Below are 24,248 nucleotides of genomic sequence, written 5' to 3'. Positions count from 1 at the left end.
AAGCTATTTGTTGGCAGTTATTAGCTCAGGTCTTCTTGAACTCCAATCCAGCTTCTTTTCCGTTCTTTCAATTTTGTCCCATCTTTCTACTGCTGCTGCACAGTATTCTCTCTGCCCTGCCTGTGGGTACTCGTTCTGAATCTAAGCCACCAGACAGTGGATCCACAGCAGTTACTCAGCATTTACCAGGCACTTTGTATTATTATTCAGGAATCAGGGAAATACAAAGGAAAGACAATCCTTACCCACAAAAAAACCTCCCTGAAGCAGCTTTAAAGGTCAAACTTGAGGAATCTGTAGTTGATCTTAAAGGGCAGTTGTGGAAAGCAGCTTGACTGAGAAAATGACATGGTCAAATCCTCCCAGCCTATGCCTTGTATGTGTTCTAGACTCTATAGAGGAGATGGATGAAATGTGGGCTGCTTAAGTTACATGCAGCTTCGCTAGACAGGAAAAGATGGATACTCTTGGGTCAGTGGTCTCTCTCAATATTTCAAAGACACACATGTAGGACTCACCAGCCTTAATATTGTTTTGGGTAATACAGAGTTGGGGAGGTAGGGAAGATGATACAATTGGTTACATAGTAGATAGCACTGTGGGGGTTGGGACAAATGATTGGTTATTTTAAAGAAAGCAGCACCCATATGAAGCTAAAGATCATTCCTCTTTGACAATTAAGGAATATTAATTGTTTATGGGACCTAACAATATCTTGCAGCCCTTGTTAGTGCTTCTGAGTTAGTAGACTCCCTAGCTCTTAGATGGGTTTGTTACAGAGAAGGGTTTGTTCAAGGACAAGCAAGGATGGACAATATACCTTTGGGGGATGATAAGAAGTTAACTTATAACTTAAAATTAATTCAGAGGAAAAGCTGATTCAATTATAAAATTAATAAGCATAAAATCAGTTAAACCCATACAGTAGAAACTAGAGATAATATTCCTTTTGATATTTTCAAAAGCTCTTATAAATATTGAACTAAATTTCTCTGTAACTGTTGTGGTCTCACATAGTCATATTTAAATTAAGGAGAGAGTTAGAAATTTTCCAGGAAAGGAATCAAACAACAAACAACAGCAATAAACCTATGACATTTTGGTAAAATAAAACTATGAAATGTGTTCTATTCAGGATTGTAAATTTAGAGTTGGAAGGGACCTTGAAAGTCATCATCTAATCCAACCCCCTCGTGTTACAGAGGAAACTGAAATCTAGAGATGAAGTGTCTCTCTCAAGGTCACACAAGGTAGTAAGAGGCAGAAGTGGGATTCAGACGATGTCCTTTCCACATTGTCATTTCTCTTTAAACCAACGTAAAGACAAATAGGAAGATAAAATGGGACCATTAGCCCTCCGACAGAAGGCATTCCTCATCCTTGAGTCCAGAGCATTGATAATATGAAAATCTTTCCTTAGCTCCTTCCCATATTTCTATTCCCTTTGTTGGAGAAATTAAGTTCATTAAACAAAGACCAGAGGGACAGCATGATGTAGTATATAGCGTTCTGGGCTTGGAGTCTGGAAGATCTGGGATGAAATCCCACCTATAACACTGTTAGCCACCTCTAAATTTAGCCCACTAAATTGTGGATGAGTTTCCATCTCTCTTGGTGGATGGAGTTTTTCATGTTGATGAAATAGCAGATCCTTCTCATTAACCATTGCCACCATTAATCATATGACACTTGAGGGGTGACTTTGGTCCAGCTCCCGGGAGAAAATGGTTTGTGGGGTCTATTGAGCACCAGAGGGAACAGTCCTGTCATTGGCTGGAGCCTGGAGGTGCAGTTTCAGGGCAGCAACAAATCAAGGAACTCAATCGGGTTCTCCTCCCTGTCTCTAGTTCATAAATATTGTCAATTTTCCCTCTTCCTCTTCAAGGGGATTTACGACTTGCCCGGTGTGTGGCGGCCGAACAAACAATATAAATCCCACTCTAAATTACGGCTTGTTCCAAATGTTGTTCTGTGTAAGTGAGATTGCTATTGCCAATAACCACACGGCCAAGGCCCTTGCTAAATCATCGACTCACATGGATTTATTGGGAAAACCGGCACCCAGCAAAATAGGCTTTAACTTCTTGAAGATTATAAGACCCCCACATCTTGGGAGAATTTTTAACTCTCCCCAAACCTGAGAGTTTAGCATCTTCTGTTCTGATACTATCAGACCGGTTCACAAGTAGAGCACTTTATGCTGAGCTTTCACACTTGTTGTCTCAACCTCTGAATTGACCCTTTGTTCAATGTGAGGGGGAGGTAAGAGGGAGGGATGATAAATGCATGTAAAAAAATGCATTTTGGGGGGAATAAACCTTGAGTGGCCTAGATTAGGAAAATCAAGTGGTAATGTGACTTGTTCAGGGCCAGATAACCAGGATGTGTTAAAGACAGGATTTGAATTCAGGGGGTTCTTCTTGACCCTAAGGCTTGATTTCTGTTTAATGTTTATACTGCCTCAGGATATTTTTATACTGCTTCAGATTTTGCAAAGGGAAATTTCCTATTATCTCATTTAAACCTAGCAGTAACCCTTTGAGATAGGTACTGCTGGTATCATTATCTTCATTTTATAGCTGAGCAAATTGAGACTTGAACCAAGGAGCAGAGAGTAGTGCAATTTAAAGTATCAGATGTGTGACATCATTTCATTAATACTGAATAATAACTAGCATCTATATAGTGCTTCAAGATTTACAAAGCACTTTAACAAATGCTTTCTTATTTAACCCTTATAATAACCATAGGAGGTAGATGATGTTATTATCCCCATTTTCCAGATGGGAAAGCTAAGGCTGTAGTGTTTAAGTGACTTGCTCAGGATTATACAGTAAATGTCTGAGGCTTTGACTACAAGTCAATACTCTATCCACTAGATCAACCTAATTGCAGATGCCAGACATGAGTTTCTGATCAATGTAGTTCCTTTCTGAAGCTGGACAATCTGCTGCCAGCTTTTGCCCCTTGAGTTTTTGATCCCAGTTCATCTTCAGTGTAGGACTGGTATATATTCTCGGCCTACCTTTCCCTAGCTTCATTAAGCCTGCAGGTTCAAAGACGAGTTATAATTCACACAAATCAAACTTTTCAAGTGTGAAGACCCATTTTGAAAGAAGCAATGTGGTACTGACCTTGGAGTCAGAAGAAATCTGGGTATTGAATCCTGTTCCAGACACTAGTTGTATTATTAAATAGCTTAACCACTCTGAATCTGTTTTCTCATATATAAAATGAGCACAATAATATCTGTAACATTTGCATTCACAAGGTTGTTGCAAGGTTCAAATTAAATGATGTATATATTTTAAACCTTGAAGTGTTGTGTGTGGGCAATATCAGTATAAGAAATGTCTTGGTTTGGGGCTTCCCTTCAACAATGACAATCAGCAACTCAGCATTAACTTAGACTCTTGAGAGAACCTACCCAGATTCCCTGAGATCAATAGTCTTGAAAATTGCTACCCAAATGTAAAATGTTATTGTTATTGGATCAGCACTGTGATTTCATCGGTGTGAGGGGTTCCAAATGGAGAAACACCCTCCCTCCAAACACATCAGCTTTATCGTTGGAGCCCTTAAGAGGTGCCTCTGGGAAATGAGAGGTGAAGTGATTGTTGCCAAACCCAAGTGGTCCAGACTGTCCCTCTGTCTACCACAACATCATATCTCTTATTTAGCTGTTAAAAAAGAAAGAGAAAGGAAGGAAAGAAAAGAAAAGAAAGAAAAAGAAAAAAGAAGACTCCTAAATAATAACAGTTATACTTTTCATAACTGTTGGTTGTGAAAATGCATAATGAGTCAATCAACAAGCATCATTAAACATCTACTATGTGTCAAAACTGTGCTAGGTCCTAGAATTATAAAGGCAGAAATGAAAACAGTCCTTGCCATGTTTAGGGAGCTGACAGATTTCCAAAAAGATAGCATGATACATTTAAGTATATACAAAATGTATACAAAGTATACAAGCCAAGACAGCTAGGTGATACAGTGGATAGAGCATCAGAGCTCTCTATAGCATTAGAAAGAATTGAGTTCTGGATTCTGTCAATATAAAGTAATTATTAAATAAAAATTAAAAAAAAAGATATTCAAAAAAAAAAAAAAAAAGAAAAGAAAGAAAGAATTGAGTTCAAAATAGAGCTCAGACACTAGCTGTGTGAACCCGAGCAAGTCATTTAATCCTGTTTGTGTCAGTTTCCTCATTTATAAAATGAGCTGGAGAAGGAAATGGCAAACCACTTCAGTATCTTAGCCAAAAAAACCCCAAATGGCATCATGAAGAGTCAGATATTACTAATTGATTCAACAACAAATATTAGCTTTTTTTTGGGTAATGGGAGAGGCGTACAAGCTAGGGTTCAGGAGTGACTTCATGCTCCCAGGAGGTGGCATATGAGTCTCCTATTTGTTGAAGGAAATTAGGCATTCTAAGAGGCAGAGGTAAAGAGAGGGTGTGTTCCAGGCTTGGGGGACACAGCCTGTATTAAAGCATGGAGGTGGGAGATGAAATATTATGCAGAAGGAACAGCTAGGGGCTGGTGTAATTGGGCCATTGTGTATTTTAAGAGCAGTGATGTAAATTAACATTGGAAAGGTAGCTTGGAGTCAGGTTGGAAAGTCTTTTGTATTTGATCCTAGAGGTAATGGGGAGTTCATGGGTCAGTCACTTTTACAACTCTGAAAGTTGGATTGAAGAGTTTCCCTTAAGGCAGGGAGACTCATCAGAAATTATAGCAAGTAGAGGGTAGGAAGTGGTAAAGGTTTGACACAGATGGCTACTAGGGAGTCAATAACATATCTTAATAGGATCTTCATTTAGATGGTCCAGTGGATAGAGCTCTGGGCCTGAAGTCAGGAAGACTTATCTTCCTGAATTCAAATCTAGCTTCTTATACTTACGGGCTATGTCATCCTGGGCACGTCAGTTAATTCTGGTGGCCTCAGTTTCCTCACCTGTCAAATTATTTGGGGAAGGAAATGGCAAACCACTTTATATCTTTGCCAAGAAAATCCCATAGTGGATCATGAAGAATCGGACATGACTGGTAATGACTAAAAAATGTTGCTTGGAAAAAATTTATACATATATGAGTGACATAATATTCAGTTCCCAGAAAAATCTATTGCTTTGTTTAAAAGTGGATTTCCTAGTTATCTATAGACTCCTTGAAATAACTACATATGACCTTAGATATCCATGACACAAAAGGCTGGGAATCACTTAGCTTAAGCTTAACTAAATTAAGGAATGAAGTTTATTGGAAGCATAGAGATTTTCAGAGTAAATGTAAACAACCTTTGAATTATCTGCCATTTTTAATTATCCTTGCCAGTGCCCCCATCTCTTAGCATGAATAACATCATTAACAATAATGCTAATCACAGCTGACATCTACATCATGCTTTAAATTTATAAGGCACTTTACATTTTAATTTGTATCTATCATATCTATTTCTATAAGATAGATAGTATAAGTATTATCATCCTTATTTAAGATGAGAAAATAAACTCAGAGATGCTTATTTGCTGAGGTTTGCAAAGTAACTCAAACATAACTTTCCAGTTTTATATCTTATTCCCTTCACATATTACATAATATAGTCTAACCATAATGGCCTTTTTGCTCATCTTAATATGATACCTTCCATCTTCCCACTTGGGTGCTTTTGTGGAGGCTCCCTCCATGCTTACAATGTACTCCCTCTTCATATATGCTTATTCAGATCTCTCATTCAGCTTACATTATATGGCTCTATAGGGTCATCAAAGAGCTTTGCATCCATTACCTCATTTAGTAATGTTCATGTCAAGCTGGAATAGGTCCCCGGATGCCAAGTCCTGTAGAATTCTTTCCATTGCATGCCAAACATGACAGTGAATTAAAATGTTAACCATATTTTTTTTAAGGGGAAAAGAATGATTTTAGGATTAAGAGATTTCTAGATTTAGCTTCTGCTGAAATGTAACATTGTGTTTTAAAAGCTTAAGCTCTAAGGGAAGGGATAGTAGGAAAATTAATCCTCAGATAAAACTAGAGACACCTTAAGGTACTTGGGGAAGTCACGGTCAGCTCAGATTGAGGAGGGGGGGAGTCTTGGCAGCTTGTCATTTAATCTTCCATAGTGGTAGGGAAATAGGTCTGGAAGATGGAGGGGAATGGAGAGATGCAATCTCGGGATTGGTAGCTTTTGACTTTTGAATCTGTTCATGGAATAAACACTCAGCAATAAACAGCAAAAGATCTGATGGTGAGCTCTACCCATTTGGGGTTGATGTCCAATTGGGTAAAGGTAAGGTCTGCTCTGATGGTGTTTTTGGTCTTTGTCTCTGCATGAGTTTGGTCCTCAGTGTTGTAGACTGAGAGCTAAAAGGGTGGATATAGAATGGGTACCAACTGGTCAGAAATGAGCAAGGGGGACGATAAAAGTAGTTTTAGTTCTAGAGAATCAACAGTAACATTTTCCTCTGTGACTTAGGTGGTGGAATGAAATGTTCTCAGGCATGGTTTGTTGATGACACAGTTTTGAGAGGAGACTGGGAGAAAGAAGAGAAAGTTGGATCTTAATTGTTGCATGAGCCGCAGTATTATTTATATATCACTTTAAGGTTTACAAAATGCTTTAAGTACCTTATCTCACTTGATCTTCCTAACAGCCTTTTAAAGTAAGTCTGCATCACCCCATTTTACATATAAGGAAACTGAGGCACAGAGAAATTAAGTAAATTGCTTAAGGTTGCACAGTTAATAAGTATTTCAGTTGTTGTTTGGTTGCTTTTAGGATATTTCTGATTCTCTGTGACCCCATTTTAGGTTTTCTTGGTAAAGACTGGAGAGATTTAACATCTCCTTTTCCAGTTCATCTTACAGATGAGAAAACTGAGGCAAACAGGTTAAGTGACTTGTGTGGGGTTACACAGCTAGGAAATGACTGAGGCCTGATTTGAATTCAGGGAGAGGAATCTTCCTGATCCCAGGCAGTATTTTAGTATTATAATTCCAAGAATCTCAGACAGTATTCACATGCAAGCTGAAATATGGTATTTCAACCACTTTGCAAAAAGTGCTTTCTCCACTGTAAGCCTGAGAAGAAGGCAAAACAACTATCATCCTTATGTTATGAGAGAAATGAAGTGACTTGCTCCATGTGACACAGCTAGTTGGCATCAGAAGCAGGCCTCAGACCCAGACCTGATTTTACGTCCATCAAGTTTTCTACCTTGGGAAGTCAGAAATTTATGGAACAAAGCGATCACTAACCTAAAGCAGGGTATGTGACTCCTGGGGTATAAGCATGGTAGGAAGGCAGGATAGGTAAGTTGAAGCCTTCCCACTTCTAGAAGTGATGTCTAAGGCCCTGTCCAATAGAAGATTTTGGGACTCTTAAGTGGTTATGAAGTTCCTTATGAAAAGAAATTCACTAATAACTTCAATACAAATGGGGGAAAATACTTCAAGTTACCAGAACTTATACAGTCCTTTCCTTAAAACAGGGGTCCTCAAACTACACCCGTGGGCCAGATGTGGCAGCTGAGGACATTTATCCCCCTCACCCAGGGCTATGAAGTTTCTTTATTTAAAGGCCCACAAAACAAAGTTTTTGTTTTTACTATAGTCCAGCCCTCCAACAGTCTGAGGGACAGTGAACTGGCTCCCTATTTAAAAAGTTTGAGGACCCCTGCCTTAAAACAACCTTTTGAGACATATAGCACAAGTATTGTCCATTAAAGTCCTAAGTCAGTTAATTTATACATTTTTTATTTAGCACCTACTATATTTCAGGAGCTATTTTTTGATGTAACTCAGAAAGCAATATTCAGAAAAAAGGGAAAACACCAAGCCAAAAGTGTCATGGATGTCATTACCCCCTTCCCCTCAAAAAAAATTTCTACCAAGCTATATGTTTGCCTTTTCATCCCTGAAATTTTTTTATGAGAAAAAGCCATTTATTGAAGTAATAATAAAAATATGAGAAGGGACAGACAACTTTTTTCAAGTGATATTCTATAAGAGACAATGTCTTTATAGTCACAAATTAGCTAAAGAATATTGATACCACAAGATCTCACTATGCTTCTTGTTTATTATTAAAAAAAAAAGAATTTGAGTCAATAGAGTAAAATGTCATTTTAAAAATTTTTCTCCAAAGATGTCTCACATGCATATATGTCAAAATCATATAAGAGCATTTGGAATATTCAATAGTAGAGATAATATTTTAGTGACTTTCTGATTGTTAATATAAGAGAAAGCATAAAACAGGAAGACATGTAGCCACCAAAAGAGTTTTCTACTGACAAGGAGGATATTAAATGCAGAGTTCACGTGAATAGGCAAATTCTATACATGGTGAGAAAACTTCTGGTTCAGAAGGATTAAACTCCTGCCCTAAAATATAATTGGGAAATGTTTATCAAAATAAAAATATAATGCAACATAGATATTAATTTGTGGGTTTCTAAGCCAATATTTAGTTTTCAAGGATTCTTTTCTATTTGTTTGACATTATTCTTGTTTGTGGATATCTTTGTGCTAATTGTATCAGGAACTGAAACAGGGCAACCCCTTATCCATGAAACCCATAATGACTCAAAAAAATCTGTCCAAGTAGTTGAAGAAGAATGACTGTTGTCTATATGAATAGCTCATTGCAGATGGATAATGAACTGAGCATAGAATTTAAGAGTAACAAGAGAACATGCTGGAATATATATTTTTAAAAATAATATTGCTTTCAGTGACCACAAGCTCGCTTCTGAAAACAGAATCCCATCATGTAAACTTATTTTTTTCTGGTGATACTGTATGGCTACCAAAAATGGAGTACTACAGTCTCTGAGAATTTCAATGGTGGGTATTTCAAAGAGCAATGGAGAGATTACATGGTGGATATACATGGACTCCAACATGTAGGCAATAATTAATTATATATGTGAAAAATGGGAAAATAGAACTAAAAAGATGTATTTTCATAATAGGAGTTGGACCAATCATGTAGCCAAGCATGAAGGACAAAGCTCACAAGTTGCTTTGGTAACTCTGTGACCTGGGATTTAAAAGGAACCAGTGTTTGGACCTCTTGTAGAGCATTTGAGGGAAGACAGGTTCCACTTGAACAAGGAGACTTGGCTGGAAGGTGATTTCCACTATTGCAGGGAGGAACCTACATCAAAGAGATCAGGTTGGATGCCATATTGGAAAAGAAGCATAAATATCACCCCTAGGAGTATACTGGAGCCAATTGCTGGAGAATCAATTATTAAATTTTCAGTGTGAGCATTCATACATTATAAATTGGCAAATGCCACAAATCAGGATTTGGTTTGTTGTTTGTTGATCGTCTAGATTTAAAACGATAGAGAAAATGTTAATAGTGCAGCTTAAACTTAAAAATGTATGTGTGTACAATTTTCTCCCCACTCCTAGACAGTTAAAACATTTACTAGCATATCACTGATTATACCAGTTTTACAGATAAGGAAACTGAGGCACACAAAGAAAAAGTGGTTTTCCCCTCCTCCCCAGATCAATATAGCTCATTAATGTTAATCTTTTAACTAAAACTTAGGACTCAGTTACCAGTACTGCATTTTTTTTTTTTTTTTTTTGCACATTCCCTGGATCAGGTCCCTTGATGAAAGAAATTCAGCCCTGAAAAAGATGATTCAGATACAGAGAAAGTTTCTTTGGTTTGGCTTCTTGTTGTAACACTTCATTTGTCTTGCAACTCCCCTGCAGGTGTGGACATGCTCCCTGGCTCCACCTTCACTGAAAGCTGAGGGAGTTTTCCCTTGTACTTGTTGAAGCTGTCAGAATGTTAGGGTTAGGTGTGCCCATCCAAGATCCTTATCAACAGTCAGAATGTGGAACAGGAATATTCTAGCCACCTGCACTTAAGGAGATTTTAGGATTTAGGAGTCATCAAGCCCAGCCCTCTCATTTTACAGATGGAACAAATGGGACTGAGTCAGATAAAGTGACCTGGCCCATTGTCACATCCACAATAAAGAACAGAGCTAGGATTTGAACCCAGACCATATTCTAAACCCAGCACTCTTGTACAGCATGACTGCCAGCTTCAAGCTAACGAGTCATTTATTACAAACTTTCCTCATCTTCTGTAGGACTAGATGTATTTTTATGTAAGATCTGTTTCCAAGTAGCTGCCATAGCATGAGGAAGGTAGGAATCAAGCTTTTCTGGTGTAACAGGCCCAAGGGAGAGCTAATTGTGGCACAGGGATGATGAAGTTGCTGCTAAATTCAAGACATCAGTTATATTTATTTAACCGGTGCTGATGGGTTCAAAGTATAACTAGACACAATTTGACATTTCATTTCCCCTTCCACCTAAAAGTGATCTTTTATTATTCATTATTTTTATAGCAATCTGTCTGGATTTCTTCTTGATTACAGAAAACACATTGAGATTTTTTTTTCCATCTTTGCATCTTTAGCACCTGACACAGTAGCTGGTCCTTAGCAGGTATTTAGGAAATGTGGAATAAAATTTATTGAAATTTTTAAAATGGATGTAGTTTATGTTGGGAATAATCTTACTTATAGGTGGAATAATAAGAGATTTCTTGCATTAGTGCCTGAAATTCCATCATTCCTTTAGGTTAATAATTTCTCCTCCTTTGATGCTTTTTTTTTACAATGGTAGTACTTTCCAGAGGTAACACTAGTGTGAATGAGTTCAACCTGTTCTTTTTCTGTTCTGTAGGAGATAATAGGATCAAAAGAGCCCTGGGCATTGATTCGGGATGAGAGGGAAGAGTAAAGGGAGGAAAGAAGAGAGAAAGAAACAGAGGGCGAGAGAGAGAAAGAGACAGAGAGAGAAGAGAGAGACAGAGAGACAGAGACAGAGAGACAGAGAAAGAGAGGTGGGGGGGAAGAGGAAGAGAAAGAGGAGAGAGAGAGGAGAGAGAAATTCCCTATAGCTGGTCATAGTCTTTGACTTCAAAGAATTTATTATACATGAGGCAAAATGTAATCTGAGTAACTTAAGGGACACAACATAATATATCAAGAGGGAAATAATTAGTGGTCAGGAGAACTGAGTTCTAATTCTCAGTCTGTAGCTAACTTGCTGAGTGACTTCTTTGAGGCTTGGTGTCTTAGAGATAACTAGGTATTTTTAGAGGTAGATCATTGGATCTAGTATTTGGAAGACTGAGTTCTAATGCAGCCTTAGATATTAACTAGCAAGTGACCTGACAAAATCACTTAACCTCTGCCTTCCTCAATTTCCTCAAGTATAAAATGACAATGAGTAATAGCATTTACTTCCCAGAGTGGTTGTAAGGATCAAATGAGATAACAAAACACTTAGCACAGTACCTGGCATACAACAGGTCCTTAATAAATGCTTATTTCTCTTCTTTCTTACTGTGCAGGTCAGTTTCTTAGCCTCAGTTTTTTTTTTTTTTTTCATCTTTAAGATGATTATAGTGTTTGGGAAGTTAGTCATAGGATCATAGATTTAGAGCTGGATGGAGGATCTGTCATGTGCAATTCTCTCATTGTACATATGAAGAAACTGAGGATCAGAGAGAAGTTAAATGCTTTGTCTAAGATCACACAGCTAGAAAGTATTTAAGACAGGATTTGAACTCAGATCTTCTTGAGTCTGGGTCCAGAATTTTATCCATTATGTTTCTAAACAGCCTTGAAGGAGATTGTATTAGATGACATATATAGTCTTCTCCACATTTCAAGGTTTAGAATTACATAAAAAAGCTGATTTGCATAGAATCAGTCTATAAATTGGATTAAATAATACCAAGTTACCTATCTTGACCCTCTTAGGTTGTTGTAAGGGTCAAAAGAGAGATCAGCTGAGAAAATACTTTGAAAAATTAAAAAGTTCCAGTCCAACCAGTAAATATAGTGTTACTGCTGACTTTGTCATATTTATTCAGTTGTGTCTAATTGCCATCCCGTTTCGGGTTTTCTTGGCAGAGATACTGGAATGCTTTACCATGTCCTTCTCCAGCTCATTTTACAGATGAGGAAATTGAGGGTTAAATGACTTGCCCGGTGTCATGCAGCTAGGGTGTGTCTGAAGCCAATTTTGAATGTGGGTCCTCCAAACTCCAGAGCTGGTTTTCTATCCATTGTTCCACCAAGACTACATATTTCTGTTCCTATGTTCTCTGAAGGAAAGGTACAGGGTTTTTTTTTTTTTGAGTTAGTGTGTAAGTCCAGCTGCTCTTATTCCAAGAAGCCTAGTTCCTCAGAGAACTTGTTCCATTTTTGATCAGCCCAATGCTATCATCAGAGTAAGGAGATTGTGAGGAGAAACCCCCGCCTATCCCTGCAGTTTGTAGACCTTCTCTTCTACTTGTTGTCTTAGGGATTCCTTTTGGGGGGACACTGAGAACTTGAGAAAAGAGAGCCACACAGAGGGGTATGTGTCAGAGTAGGTCTGGAATTCAGGAGTTCTGACTCTATTCTTTTCTCCATTAATCCCTGAGGGAAGGAAAGAGGAGGTAAGGAAACAAGCATTTGTATAGAACCTACCATGTGCTAGGTACAGTCATTTGATGCTCACAGCCCTGGGAAGTAAATACTGTTATTTCTATTTTCTTCATTCGAGGAAACTCAGGGTCATACAATTTTAAAATATCCAAGGCTGGATTTGAACTCAGGTCTTCTTTGCTCTATTCTCTCTCTACTGTGCCACCAACTTTTTCTGGCCACTAGGATCCTATGTGGTAAATTTCCACTTCATTACATTAAGGGTATCTTACTGATCTGAAAAAAAAAAATCCTTTTGGTTTTTCGGAGAGGTCTATTTCTATTAATGGATTATTTACACCCTAAGGACAAAGTACTCCAGAAACATAAGAAATTTCTATATTGTCACTGTTTCAATCTATCTTTTTCAGACAACTTTTCCCTGCTACAAGCCTTTGCTGGCCGGCTTTGTTTCCTGAGTGGCCGAGCAATGTGTGATATTACGCAACGTCTATCAGGTAAGAAACCCAGGGCTTCTGGACAGGTTTTGCGATTCCCATATTACTGCACTCTATCTTTTGCTTATATATCCCTCCCATAGTGTCTAAAAAGTCTCGCCCTTTCATTTTTAACTACTTTAAACTGTCCGTTCCTTAGTTTACTCTTGGAGAAGCACATTTCTCCAAGCATTTCATCTTATTGAGAGTATGAATGCCTCTTAGTAGTAATAAGAGAAAATTGCTGACTTGGGATTAACCAAAATTTTATTTATGCTGTAAATCTATGTGTAAACACATACATACATATATGTATAACATATATAACACTTATATTACGTGTGTGTAATCTTCCTCCCTCCCCTCATCCTTCCTAAGACAATAAGCAATCTGATATAGATTATGTATGTGCAATTATGTAAAATATTTCCATATTAGTCATTTTGTGCAAGAAGACAGAAAGATAGAAAAGAAGAAAAGAGAAAAGAAGAAAAGAGAAAAGAAGTTGAAAAATAGTGTGTTTAGAGTTTGTATTCTGAAAACATCAGTTCTTTCTCTGGAGGCAGCATTTTCATCATGACTCCATCATGGATCATTGTATTGCTGAGAATAACTAAATCATTTACAATTTTTCATTGAACAGTATTGCTGTTATTAGGTACTATGTTCTCCTGTTCACTTCATTTTTATCAGTTCGTGAAAGTTTTTCTAGTTTTTTGTTGAAATCATTCTGCTTGTCATTTCTTATAGCATAATAACATTCCATTTCCATATAACACAACTTGTTCAGCCATTCTCCTTCTCATGGGTATCCTCTCAGTTTCTAATTCTTAACTACCACAAAAAGAGCTATTATATGTTTGTACAAATATACCCTTTTCCCTTTTTTGAAAGTCATTTTTGTTAAATAATTCAAATGGTTTTCAGAATAGCTAGACTAGTTCACACTTTCAACCACAGGATTTTAGTGTGCCTGTCTTTCTGCAGCCATTCCAACACTGACTATTTCCATCTTTTATTATTCTTACTAATTTACTTTAAGAGAGGTGAAATGTTAGAATTGTTCTAATTTGTGTTTTTGGTATTATTAGTGGTATAAAACATTCTTATAATACTTCTTTCAGTAACTATTCGTTCAAATCCTTTAACCATTTGTCTATTAGAGAATGCTTTATCAAAAACTATATTGAGACTAATGGGAATTGTTTTTCACTGTTCTTTCTGACATAGTTTCTGAAAATGGACTGTTGGAAAGCAGGCTGTGCTTGTCATCCCACCATATTCAGATTTCAGCTAGGATAAACTACTCCAAGTTTAGCTTCTTGTTTGTGGTAGAGATAAAAAGTCAACTCAGATGCATATTACTCTTGCACTGGAGTATGTTCCCTGCCCCCCCACCGTGGCTATTAATGAAATTGATCCAGAGGAAGCTTTTTAACCTGCCTTTTGGATTGAATATTGCACAATATTTGGCTTTTTGCTCTTTGATGGCAAGTGAAGGCAGGAAAGGGGAAGCTGAATCCACTACTTTTGCAGTAGAGCTAGAAGGGATCTCAGGATCCTATTTTGCATGTAAGGGACTTGATTCTATGGAAGAGGAATGACTTATCCAATGTCATAGTTAGTAAATAGCAGAGTTGGGACTTGAAACTAGAGTATCTTTCTCCAAAGCCTGTATTCTTTCCATTATGCCTTGGTGAGAAATTAAATTTGTCATAGTATCTATCGCTAGTTGGTAATACTTTGCTTCTAAAAAATTATTGAATTCAACCCTACAATTGCAACTTCTCTACCACTAACAGTGAGAGAGATTAAAAATGTGTTTCCTAAAAATGCTCTTCCCTCTATTCTTAGCAGAGATGGGAGAACCATTGGTATAGAGACTTACCTATACTGTCAATCACTTAGTCAGTCAACAGGCACTTATTAAGTGCTTACTATACACTAGGCACTGTGATAAGACCTGGGAATACAAAGAAAAGAGTTCTATTACCAAGGAGTTAATATTTGTTTTTTCTTTTAAAGAAGTTTTTTCCCTAATATTTTCTGTTTTTTATAGCATCAAAATATCCTTTCCCCCCCAAAAGCCATTCCATTTGACAAATAATGCTTTTTTAAAGAGAAAGTCATCACAGCTAATCAATACATTGAAAAAAGTCCAAAAACATGTATATTGAGTAAAACTATAGTCCTCTCACCTTCACAAAGGGGTTGTAGGAGTGTCTTTTCATAACTCTTATTAGAGTCCTCATTGATTTTTATAATTTTTTTATACTCACTTTTGATATTTTGCCGTAGTGTTCTTTCCATTTATATTGTTGTAGTTAATATAGATGTGTGTATATATATATATTGTTTTCTTGGTTCTGCTTACTTTACTTTGCACCATTTTATATAGATCTTTCCATGCTTTCTCTGTATTCATTACACACATCATTTCTTATAGCACAATAATATCACATGACATCTATGTAGCACAATTTGTTTAGCCATTTCCCAATTGATGGATATCTACTTTATTTCCACTTCTTAACTATCACAAAACATATTTATATTTATGCTTATTGAATAGACAGATGATGTGCTTGGATTTACAACTTTAATGAAGTCACTTTCATATCTGTGGGAATAGGTTTGAGACAAGAAGACAAAATAGGTATTTGATTTTATTATTATAATTTTTGCAAGGTATTTGGGACTAAGTGACTTGTCCAGGGGCACATAGCAAATAAACGTGAATGCTGAGGTTGAATTTGTCCTCCTGACCAGGGCAGGTGTTCTATCCATTGTGCCACCTAGTTGCTCTAGGGGCTATTTTATTAATCCAGATGACAACGGCCTGATTTTGTGCCGTGGTTATATAAGTAAAGAGAAAGGGGTAATGTATGTGAGAGACGGTGAAGAGATAGAAATGACAAGATTTAGCAACTGAGTAAAGGAGTGGAGTGATTGAGAGTGAGGAGTCTAGGGTGACCTATATATTGCAAAAGTGGGTGACTGAAAGGATAGTGTTGAACTTACCAATAATGGAAGTTTGGAAGAGGGTGTGTGTGTGTGTGTGTGTGTGATGAGTCCTATTCTAGACATATTGAGTTTGAGATACAACTGTGATACCCAGTTCAAAATGCCTAATAAGTGGTTGAGGATGCTAGACTGGAATTCAGGAAAGAGAATGGAATACTGGATAAATATATTTGTGCGTTATCTCTGAAAATATGTGAAGAGAAGAATTAAGCCATGAAAACTGAGAAAGTCATCAAATGATGATATGAAAAGAAAAGGGGACTTATGACAGAGGCTTGGAAGAGACCCATAGTTAGGAGGGATGATGGGGATGATAATTCAGCAAAGAACCAAGAAAGACTTTTCAGAGACAAGTATCACAAAATCCTAGAACATTCAGGAGGGGAAGATAGCTAGCAGTATCAAATGCTACAGAGAGGCAAAGGATGAGGACTAAGGCTGGCTTTTTTCCTACTCCCCGCCCCCCTTTTTAAATAAAGAATGACTCTTTGAGAAAGAAGAGGAATTGGTTTGAAAAGGAAAGTGTAACAAAAGGAAAAGATACCATAACATTGTTTTTTAAAGATTTAAAAAAATATTTTGTCATTGAAGAGATATAAAACAATGTTTTACTATCAATTTTAGAAGTCTTGACAGAGCAGATCTAGTGAGATCTAATTTGCCTAAGTAGATGAGATATGCTGTAAACTTTGATATGAGTGGACCTGATGTAGGTCACACCTGAGCCTACTCATGAGGTGAAAGATTACCCCTTCCATTTTACAATCATTTTTTGAAGATAGCGGATTTAGCAATCTCTCTGATGGAGGAGAAGCTGCTGTTCGGGATGGGTATACAAGTTCAAGCCAGCTGTGGACTTCTTTACTGGCAAATAGTTCTATAACTCCTAGAGTGAGGAAACCTCTTATTCCATTCTTTGGCATCTATTCTTACTAAGTAGGACCAGTGATCTCACTATTCTCCTTCTATCGCTTCAGATTGCAGCCCATTCATGCTTTTTTTTTTTTTCTTTGCAATTCTTATCCATGTCCTCCCACACATTATGCATAAAGCATCTACCCCATGTGCTAGAGTCCTTGGAGTTTTAACATTCTGAGGCTGTCAGGCCTCACTTTCACAAATCACCTGCTTAGCTCCTTCCTCCCTTTTAAAACAATATTTTATTTTTTTCTCAATTGATGTAAAAACAAATTTTAACATTTTACAAAAATTTTGAGTTTTAAATTCCCTACCTTTTTTCCTTCCCCTTTCCCTAAGATGAGAAGCAATTTGATAGAGGTTATACACGTGCAATTATACCCAACATATTTCTATACTAGTCATGTAAAAAACAAACTAACAAAAAAAATCTCTCAAAAATATTAAAGTGAAAAATAGCATGTTCCCATCTATATTTGGACTGTTATACATTCTTTCTTTAGATGTAAATAGCATTGTTTATCATAAATTCTCTGGAATTGTCTCATATCATTATATTGCTAAGAATATTTAAGTTATTCACAGTTGATTATTCTGCAGTATTTTACTATGTACAGAGTTCTCTTGGTTCTACTTATTTCATTTTGCATCAATTCATATAAGTCCAGGCTTTTCTGAAATTAACCTTCATTTTTTATATAACAATAGTATTCTATTATAATTATACACCACAACTTACTTAGCCATTTCCTATTGATGGATATTCCCTCCATTTCTAATTCTTTGCCACAACAAAAAGAATTGTTATAAGTATTTTTGTACAAATACGTATAAATTTGTACAAATTTTTAAAATTCCCTACGGGATATATAGAGTTAGTGGTGATATTCCTGTGGCAAAGGGTATGCACAGTTTGATTGCCATTGCACATAGTTCCAAATTTCTCTCCATGATAGTTCGATCAGTTCACAACTCAAACGATGCATTAGTGTCCCAGTTTTCCCACACCTCTCCAGCATTTATTGCTTTTCTTTTCTGTTATATTAGCCAATCTACCTCTTTTCTTTTCTGATGATACTTTTCATTGATCATGTCTGTTATACCTTTTAGTGTGCACATCCTTGTGGGTAAGGTGGCAGCCTAGTGATATTTTCTAAGTTTCTCTCTTGCCTTTTGGGTTCTGCATAATCTAAGTTCTTCAGAGATTATGGTGTGCTATGATTTGCATCCGATAACAGCATGAATTTTAGTTTCAGACCTGGTTTGAAATTGTGTAAGTCTGCTGACAATTTTGATCAGAGAGGAATTCCAGAGGAATAATACAACTAATCCTTTGAAACTCTTGTACCTTTACCCACTATAGTAAGAATTATCCCTTGGGGGTAGAAATGAACACATTGTTTATAGACATAGAACTAAACTCTCTAGTCATGATAAAGATGCTAGGCAATGGAAAGGTGAGGATATCCACTCTCAGGTATGAAAGGCAGTTGCTAATCAGAGGATTGCCTTGGGGAATAGTGTGGTACAGTGGAAAGGACACTGAATTTGTTGTCATACAACCTGAATTCAAATCCCAATTCTGCCACTTTCTCCTTGCATGATTTTGGGCAAATAATTTCTCTGTACTTCAGTTTCCTCATCTATAAAATCAGAGAGTTATTGTACTAGATGATCTCTAAGGTTCCTTCCAGTTTTAAATCTTTTAGCTCAGGGAAACAAACTTGTTTCCACCTGTGAGTTGATGCTTATCCATAGTCTTATACCTATTCTGCCCTGGCTGATAGAGCCTTTGTTTCAGCATTAGACACCATTCTTGCTGCTTGTGCCCCATGCTTATTACTTTATCTGTCTGCCTAGATCCTAGTTTCCTATTGCCCAGACTCTGTCCTTGATCCCTTATTCTTTTTTTTTATTATTATAGCTTTTTATTTACAAGATATATGCATGGGTAATTTTTCAGCATTGACAATTGCAAAACCTTTTGTTCCAACTTTTCCCCTCCTTCCCTCCACCCTTCCCCCAGATGGCAGGTTGACCAATACATGTTAAATATGTTAAAGTATAAATTAAATACAAGTATACATGTCCAAACAGTTATTTTGCTGTACAAAAAGAATCGGACTTTGAAATAGTGTACAATTAGTCTGTGAAGGAAATCAAAAATGCAGGTGGGCAAAAATAGAGGGATTGGGAATTCTATGTAGTGGTTCATAGTCATCTCCCAGAGTTCTTTCACTGGGTGTAGCTGGTTCAGTTCATTACTGCTCTATTGGAACTGATTTGGTTCATCTCATTGCTGGAGATGGCTATGTCCATCAGAATTGATCAACATATAGTATTGTTGTTGCTGTGCATAATGATCTCCTGGTTCTGCTCACTTCACTCAGCATCAGTTCATGAAAGTCTCTCCAAGCCTTTCTGAAATCCTCCTGCTGGTCATTTCTTACAGAACAATAATATCCCATAACATTCATATACCACAATTTACCCAAGCATTCTCCAATTGATGGGCATCCATTCATTTTCCAGTTTCTGGTCTCTTCAAAAAGAGCTGCCACAAACATTTTTGCACATAGAGATCCCTTTCCCTTCTTTAAAATCTCTTTGGGGTATAAGCCCAGTAGTAACACTGCTGGAATCAAAGGGGATGCACGCTTGACCTTATTCCATTTTGCTCGAATCTTCTCTTTAGGCCCTTGCCTTATTGTCCCCTGATTTGCTAGTCTACACTCTGGATCTCATTTATCCATCATCTATGAAATCTAGAATTCCTGTCTGCCTAAGTGATGGATTTCTCCTGTCTCCTCTTCCTTGACAGTGATAACTCCTCTGGACTTAACTACTAAGCCAGCTAATTTATAACATCTGTAACCCCTGTTCTTGCCCTAGGTCCCTCTGCTGGTCTTCCTGTCACCAGGTGCCAAAATGACAACAGCAGAGATTTGGGGGTGTCCTGGGGGGGATGGAGGAGAAAAGCATTAGGTTCTATACAAGGCCACTTGCCTTCAGTTCACATGCACTAATCCTGATATGAAGATATTTTTTCTGACCTTATGCAGACAATCTGCTTCAGCCTAGAAATAGGTGATCATTATTTTCTCCAATCCTTGAACTTTATTGTAATTTCCTCATTCTGTTCCAAGAGACTAAAAATGGCAGCTGTTTCTCCCCTGAAGCCACTCTTCATTAAGCTCAGTGCTAGCCATGGGCAGAGGAGATGGTAATTTCAACTGACACAGAGAGATGGCCAATAAAAGCTTGGCTTAATAGGAGTAAATCTCTTGCTAATTACCCCCAGCTCCATTTAAGCCTAAGCTTAATGGACCTTTCTCCGCAGTGATGGCTCCCAGGGGGGCATCTGCAGTCTCAGTCAGCTAGAAAGACCACTGACGGTCGCCAGTCCCTGCAATCACAGTGCTCGAGTCTGAGTTGGCAAAGAAAATATGAACAGAAACAGAAGCTGGGGCTCCGGAACCAAAAGTGGGGGTGGAAGGGATTATGTCTGTCACTGGAATATAAGGGAAGTGGATGATTTTTCTTCCAGTCTGAAATGCTTTCACATAACCGAGTTTGAGAGGATCTTGTCTTCTCCAGAGAAGAGTCCTGTCAGTGAGTGTGAGGGACTTTGGGATCAATGGCATTCCTGCTTCGCCTTTATCTCAGGGCCTGGAGGAGCATCCGTGGTTACCCTAGTCATGGACAGTGGCTTCATCAGCATGTTCCTGACAATACTGGTGTGCAAGGATTGCTCCTAGGGAAGCAGGGCAGGGCAGAGCAGATCCAGACTTTCAGCTCCAGGACTGGCATTTCTTGCTTGCCAACGGTGTTTGGTCTCCTTTGTTCTGTCCCCAGTTTACTTACATTTGCTTATCTCAATCATAACCTACTTCCTGGGATTGACTGCATCCTGTTCTAGATTTCTGGTACCCCCTGCTGAGCTGGGCTCCTGATCCTGAGCACTTGTTGGTCAGCCCTGCTGCCCATGGGTTGAACTTCTGGGTCTGGAATCAGAGAGCATGGGTTCTAGTTCTACTTAGTCTTCTCTGTTGGGCAAGTCACCTTTCTTAGCCTCAATTCCCTTACCTGTTGAATGAAAGGGTGGGACTAGATAAATGCTCTCGGAGGTTGCTGCTAGTCCTCGTACTATGATTCCATGATCTATGAAAATACAGCCCACTGAAAGGGCAAATGGCAATCACAGTTTCAATATCATTGTATTGTGTGCTCCTGTATTCTTTAGTCTTCATTTCTCCACTGGTCTGGTTATCAATCGTTGAAAGGGCTGAGCCATTCAGGAAAGCAATTGTGCATTATCTTGTGGCTCTGCAAGGGCATCCTTTACTTAACCTGACAGTCGAGGGTCATCCCTGCCATCCCTGCCAAATAGTCTGGGAGGCTGAGAACATCCCTGACCTGCTTTATGGATACCATCCCAGACTGATCCGGAATGCTTCACTCTGTGACTTATGGGAAAACCAGCCCACAGAAGAGAGGTGACAGCATGATTATAGAATCATTAGTCCTTTCTTCATCCTGCCATTGGTGATTAGCAGCAGTATGAAATAATTTGGCTGTGAGCAAATGTTTGTCCCACCGGGTTCATCTGGATATACTTACCTAGAATCTGCACCCTACTTAATGCGATGGAAAGAATAGTGCTGGCCAGTAACAGGTCAAGTTTTTGCCAGTCAATTACCGTTGGTCTTTGACAATCATGACCTGAGGTAGGCATCTGATAGATGGCATTTGACAATTTGGAAATGTGAGGGTACCTTCTGTCCTTTATCCTAGGGAGTTCTCTAAATTCCAAGGAGAGCAAAACCCTCAGTTATTCTGTTTTCCTTGTGTGTAGTGGTTTTTTTTGCTTGTTTGTTTCTCAAATAGCTTTAAATAGCTAGCCCTGTCTCATTGGATCCTTTCTAGAATAGAATTCTCATTGTTGTTTTTTCCCAACAATATTCTATTTTTTCAAATATGTGCAAAGATAGTTTTTTCAACATTCACCTTTGTGATACCTTGTCTTCCAAATTTTTCTCCCTCCCCCTCTCCTACTTCTTCCCCAAGACAGGAAGCCATTAGATATAGGCTAAATCTATGCAATTTTTCTAAATATTTCTACATTCATCTTGCTGTGCAAAATGAATCAGATCAAAAGGAAAAAAAAATAAGAAAAAAACCAAGCAAACAAACAACAGCAACAAAAGGTGAAAATACTATGTCTTGAGCTATATTCAGTCTCTCTTGTTCTCTCCGTAGATGTGGATAGCACTTTGCACCCCAGATCTTTTGGAATTGTCTTGAATCACCTCATTGTTGAAAAGATCCAAGTCTATCACAGTTCAGCTCAATTTTTTAGCATCAAAGATTTTTTTTTGTTCTTCTTGTTTGGCCTCTTCAACTGTCAATATTCTTTGCAATGAGATGGCTCAGTAGATAGTCATGAAGACCTCAGTTCAAATATAACCTCAGTCCCTTCCTAGTTGGGTAACTCTGACAAATGACTTAATCTCTTATTTGCCTCAGTTTCCTCAGTTGTAAAATGGGGATAATACCAGTGCCTATTTCACAATATCGCCATAAGGATCAAATGAGATAAAATTTGTAAGGTACTTAGCACAGTTCCTGGCACATTTGTAGTTGTTCAATCATGTTCAACTCTTTGTGATTCCATTTAGAGATTTCTTGGCAGAGATATTGTAATGTTTGCCATTTCCTCTTCTAGCTCATTTTACAGATGAGAAACTGAGGTAAACAGCGGTAAATGATTTGCTGAAAGTCACCCAGCTAGGAAGGGTCTGAGACCAGATTTGAACTCGGGAATTCCTGACTCCAGTCTGGTGCTCTTTGTATTGTACCACTCAGCTGCTTCTGTGTATCTGATACATAGTAGGTACAATAGATATTTTATTCCTCTTCTCCTTTCTTTCTTTCTTTCTTTCTTTTTTTGTTAAATCTCAGACCTATCCCTTTACTTCTTTTTTCCATCTCTCCCAATAATAACACATATATCAATAGGTATTTGATGAATGGCTGTTATGTTGTAAACTCTGGAGGCAGGGAATGGTACAGAGAATTATCAGCTCCAGTCCCTATCCTCAAGGTATTTAGAGTCTCTCTGGGTGGCAGATGTAAATAAAGTAGGAAGACCCAGGGAAGGAGAGCAGGAAGCCTGGGCATTGGTCTTACCTTTCCTGCTGACTTGCTTTGTGACTTTGAACATTTCTCCATTCCGAATTTCATTTTCCTCATCTGAAAAATTAGGAGGTTGGATTAAGTAATCACTAAAGTCCTTTCTGACTTTTGCATTCTATTATTCTGGTAAACAAATAATTGCTTTTGTGGAGATTAGACACCATAGAGGCAGCTAGGGGCAGTTAGGTGGTTAAGTTGCCAGGCCTGGTGTCGAAAAGACTCATCTTTCTGTAAAATGAACTGGAAAAAGAAATAGCAAATCACTCCAGTGTCTTTGCCAAGAAAATCCCAAATGGGGGCACGAAGAGTTGGACATGCCTGAAACAATCAAACAACCACCACCATTATCACCATTATACAAGACAGTGTATGCTAGGTACAAAATGAGTGTTACAGAAAATGGTGCTATCAGATTACAGCATAACTGAGCATTGTATTTTGTCAAGGCTTTTTTAATTCAACTATTGGTATAAATCATGTGATTTGGAGTGTTTTGTTTCTAATATGATTAACTGTGTTATTTTCTTTATATGGAACTACCCAGTATCCTTGGTCTATCTTTAATCTAGTGATTGATTTATTGAACATATTGCTATGATGGTCCACTTTTTTTGTCTAGGATCTTAATTAAATTTTTTGTTCATTAGTGATATTGGTCTCTAGTTCTCATGGTTTTATCCTCTGTATTTAGTATGTTATTTATGTTAGGTATTTAGGTTTGCTCTGGCTAGATATGTTAGGATTTCAGAGATCAGGGAGCTTGATGGGGTTTTTTCCTATTCTTCCTCAGCTGCTTCTCTGTCCTCCCTGTGACCTCCAAACTTTCTACTCCCCAGTACTTTCCCAGGACTTCACTCCTGCCCCAAATACTCTTTCTTTCCTCCTCTCCCAACCTCATCCTTGACCTTGGAATCATTTCCCCTCATCTTCCTATAGCTGCTCATATGTTACCAAACCCTAACCCTAGAATGCTCCTACTACTTGCCTCTCTTACTTCACTCAGATGCTGCATAGAACCGGAGTAAGTCACAACCATGCTGATGGGTCCATGACAGATTTGTTATCCATTGTCAACAAGGCCCTTCACTCTATCAAGATAATACTTTTATTCCTGCCTAATTGAGAAAGGAATTCTCCACCATGACTAT

General features: G+C 37.9%; 1 protein-coding gene across 1 annotated transcript in view; it reads left to right on the top strand.

Annotated features, from left to right (window-relative positions):
* The window catches only part of TOGARAM2 (TOG array regulator of axonemal microtubules 2), a 73,234-nt gene that overhangs the window by 39,590 nt on the left and 9,396 nt on the right, over positions 1–24,248 (top strand). Inside the window, exon 16 of the mRNA XM_051973598.1 lies at positions 12,898–12,984. Within this exon, the coding sequence (XP_051829558.1) occupies positions 12,898–12,984 (87 nt within the window). The remainder of the gene's footprint in view (positions 1–12,897; positions 12,985–24,248) is intronic.

The sequence above is a fragment of the Antechinus flavipes genome, chromosome 2, assembly GCF_016432865.1.
Source record: "Antechinus flavipes isolate AdamAnt ecotype Samford, QLD, Australia chromosome 2, AdamAnt_v2, whole genome shotgun sequence".
NCBI classification, from domain to species: Eukaryota; Metazoa; Chordata; class Mammalia; order Dasyuromorphia; family Dasyuridae; genus Antechinus; species Antechinus flavipes.
The sequence above is the reverse complement of the archived record's forward strand: the minus strand, read 5'-3'. Positions and strand labels throughout refer to the sequence as shown.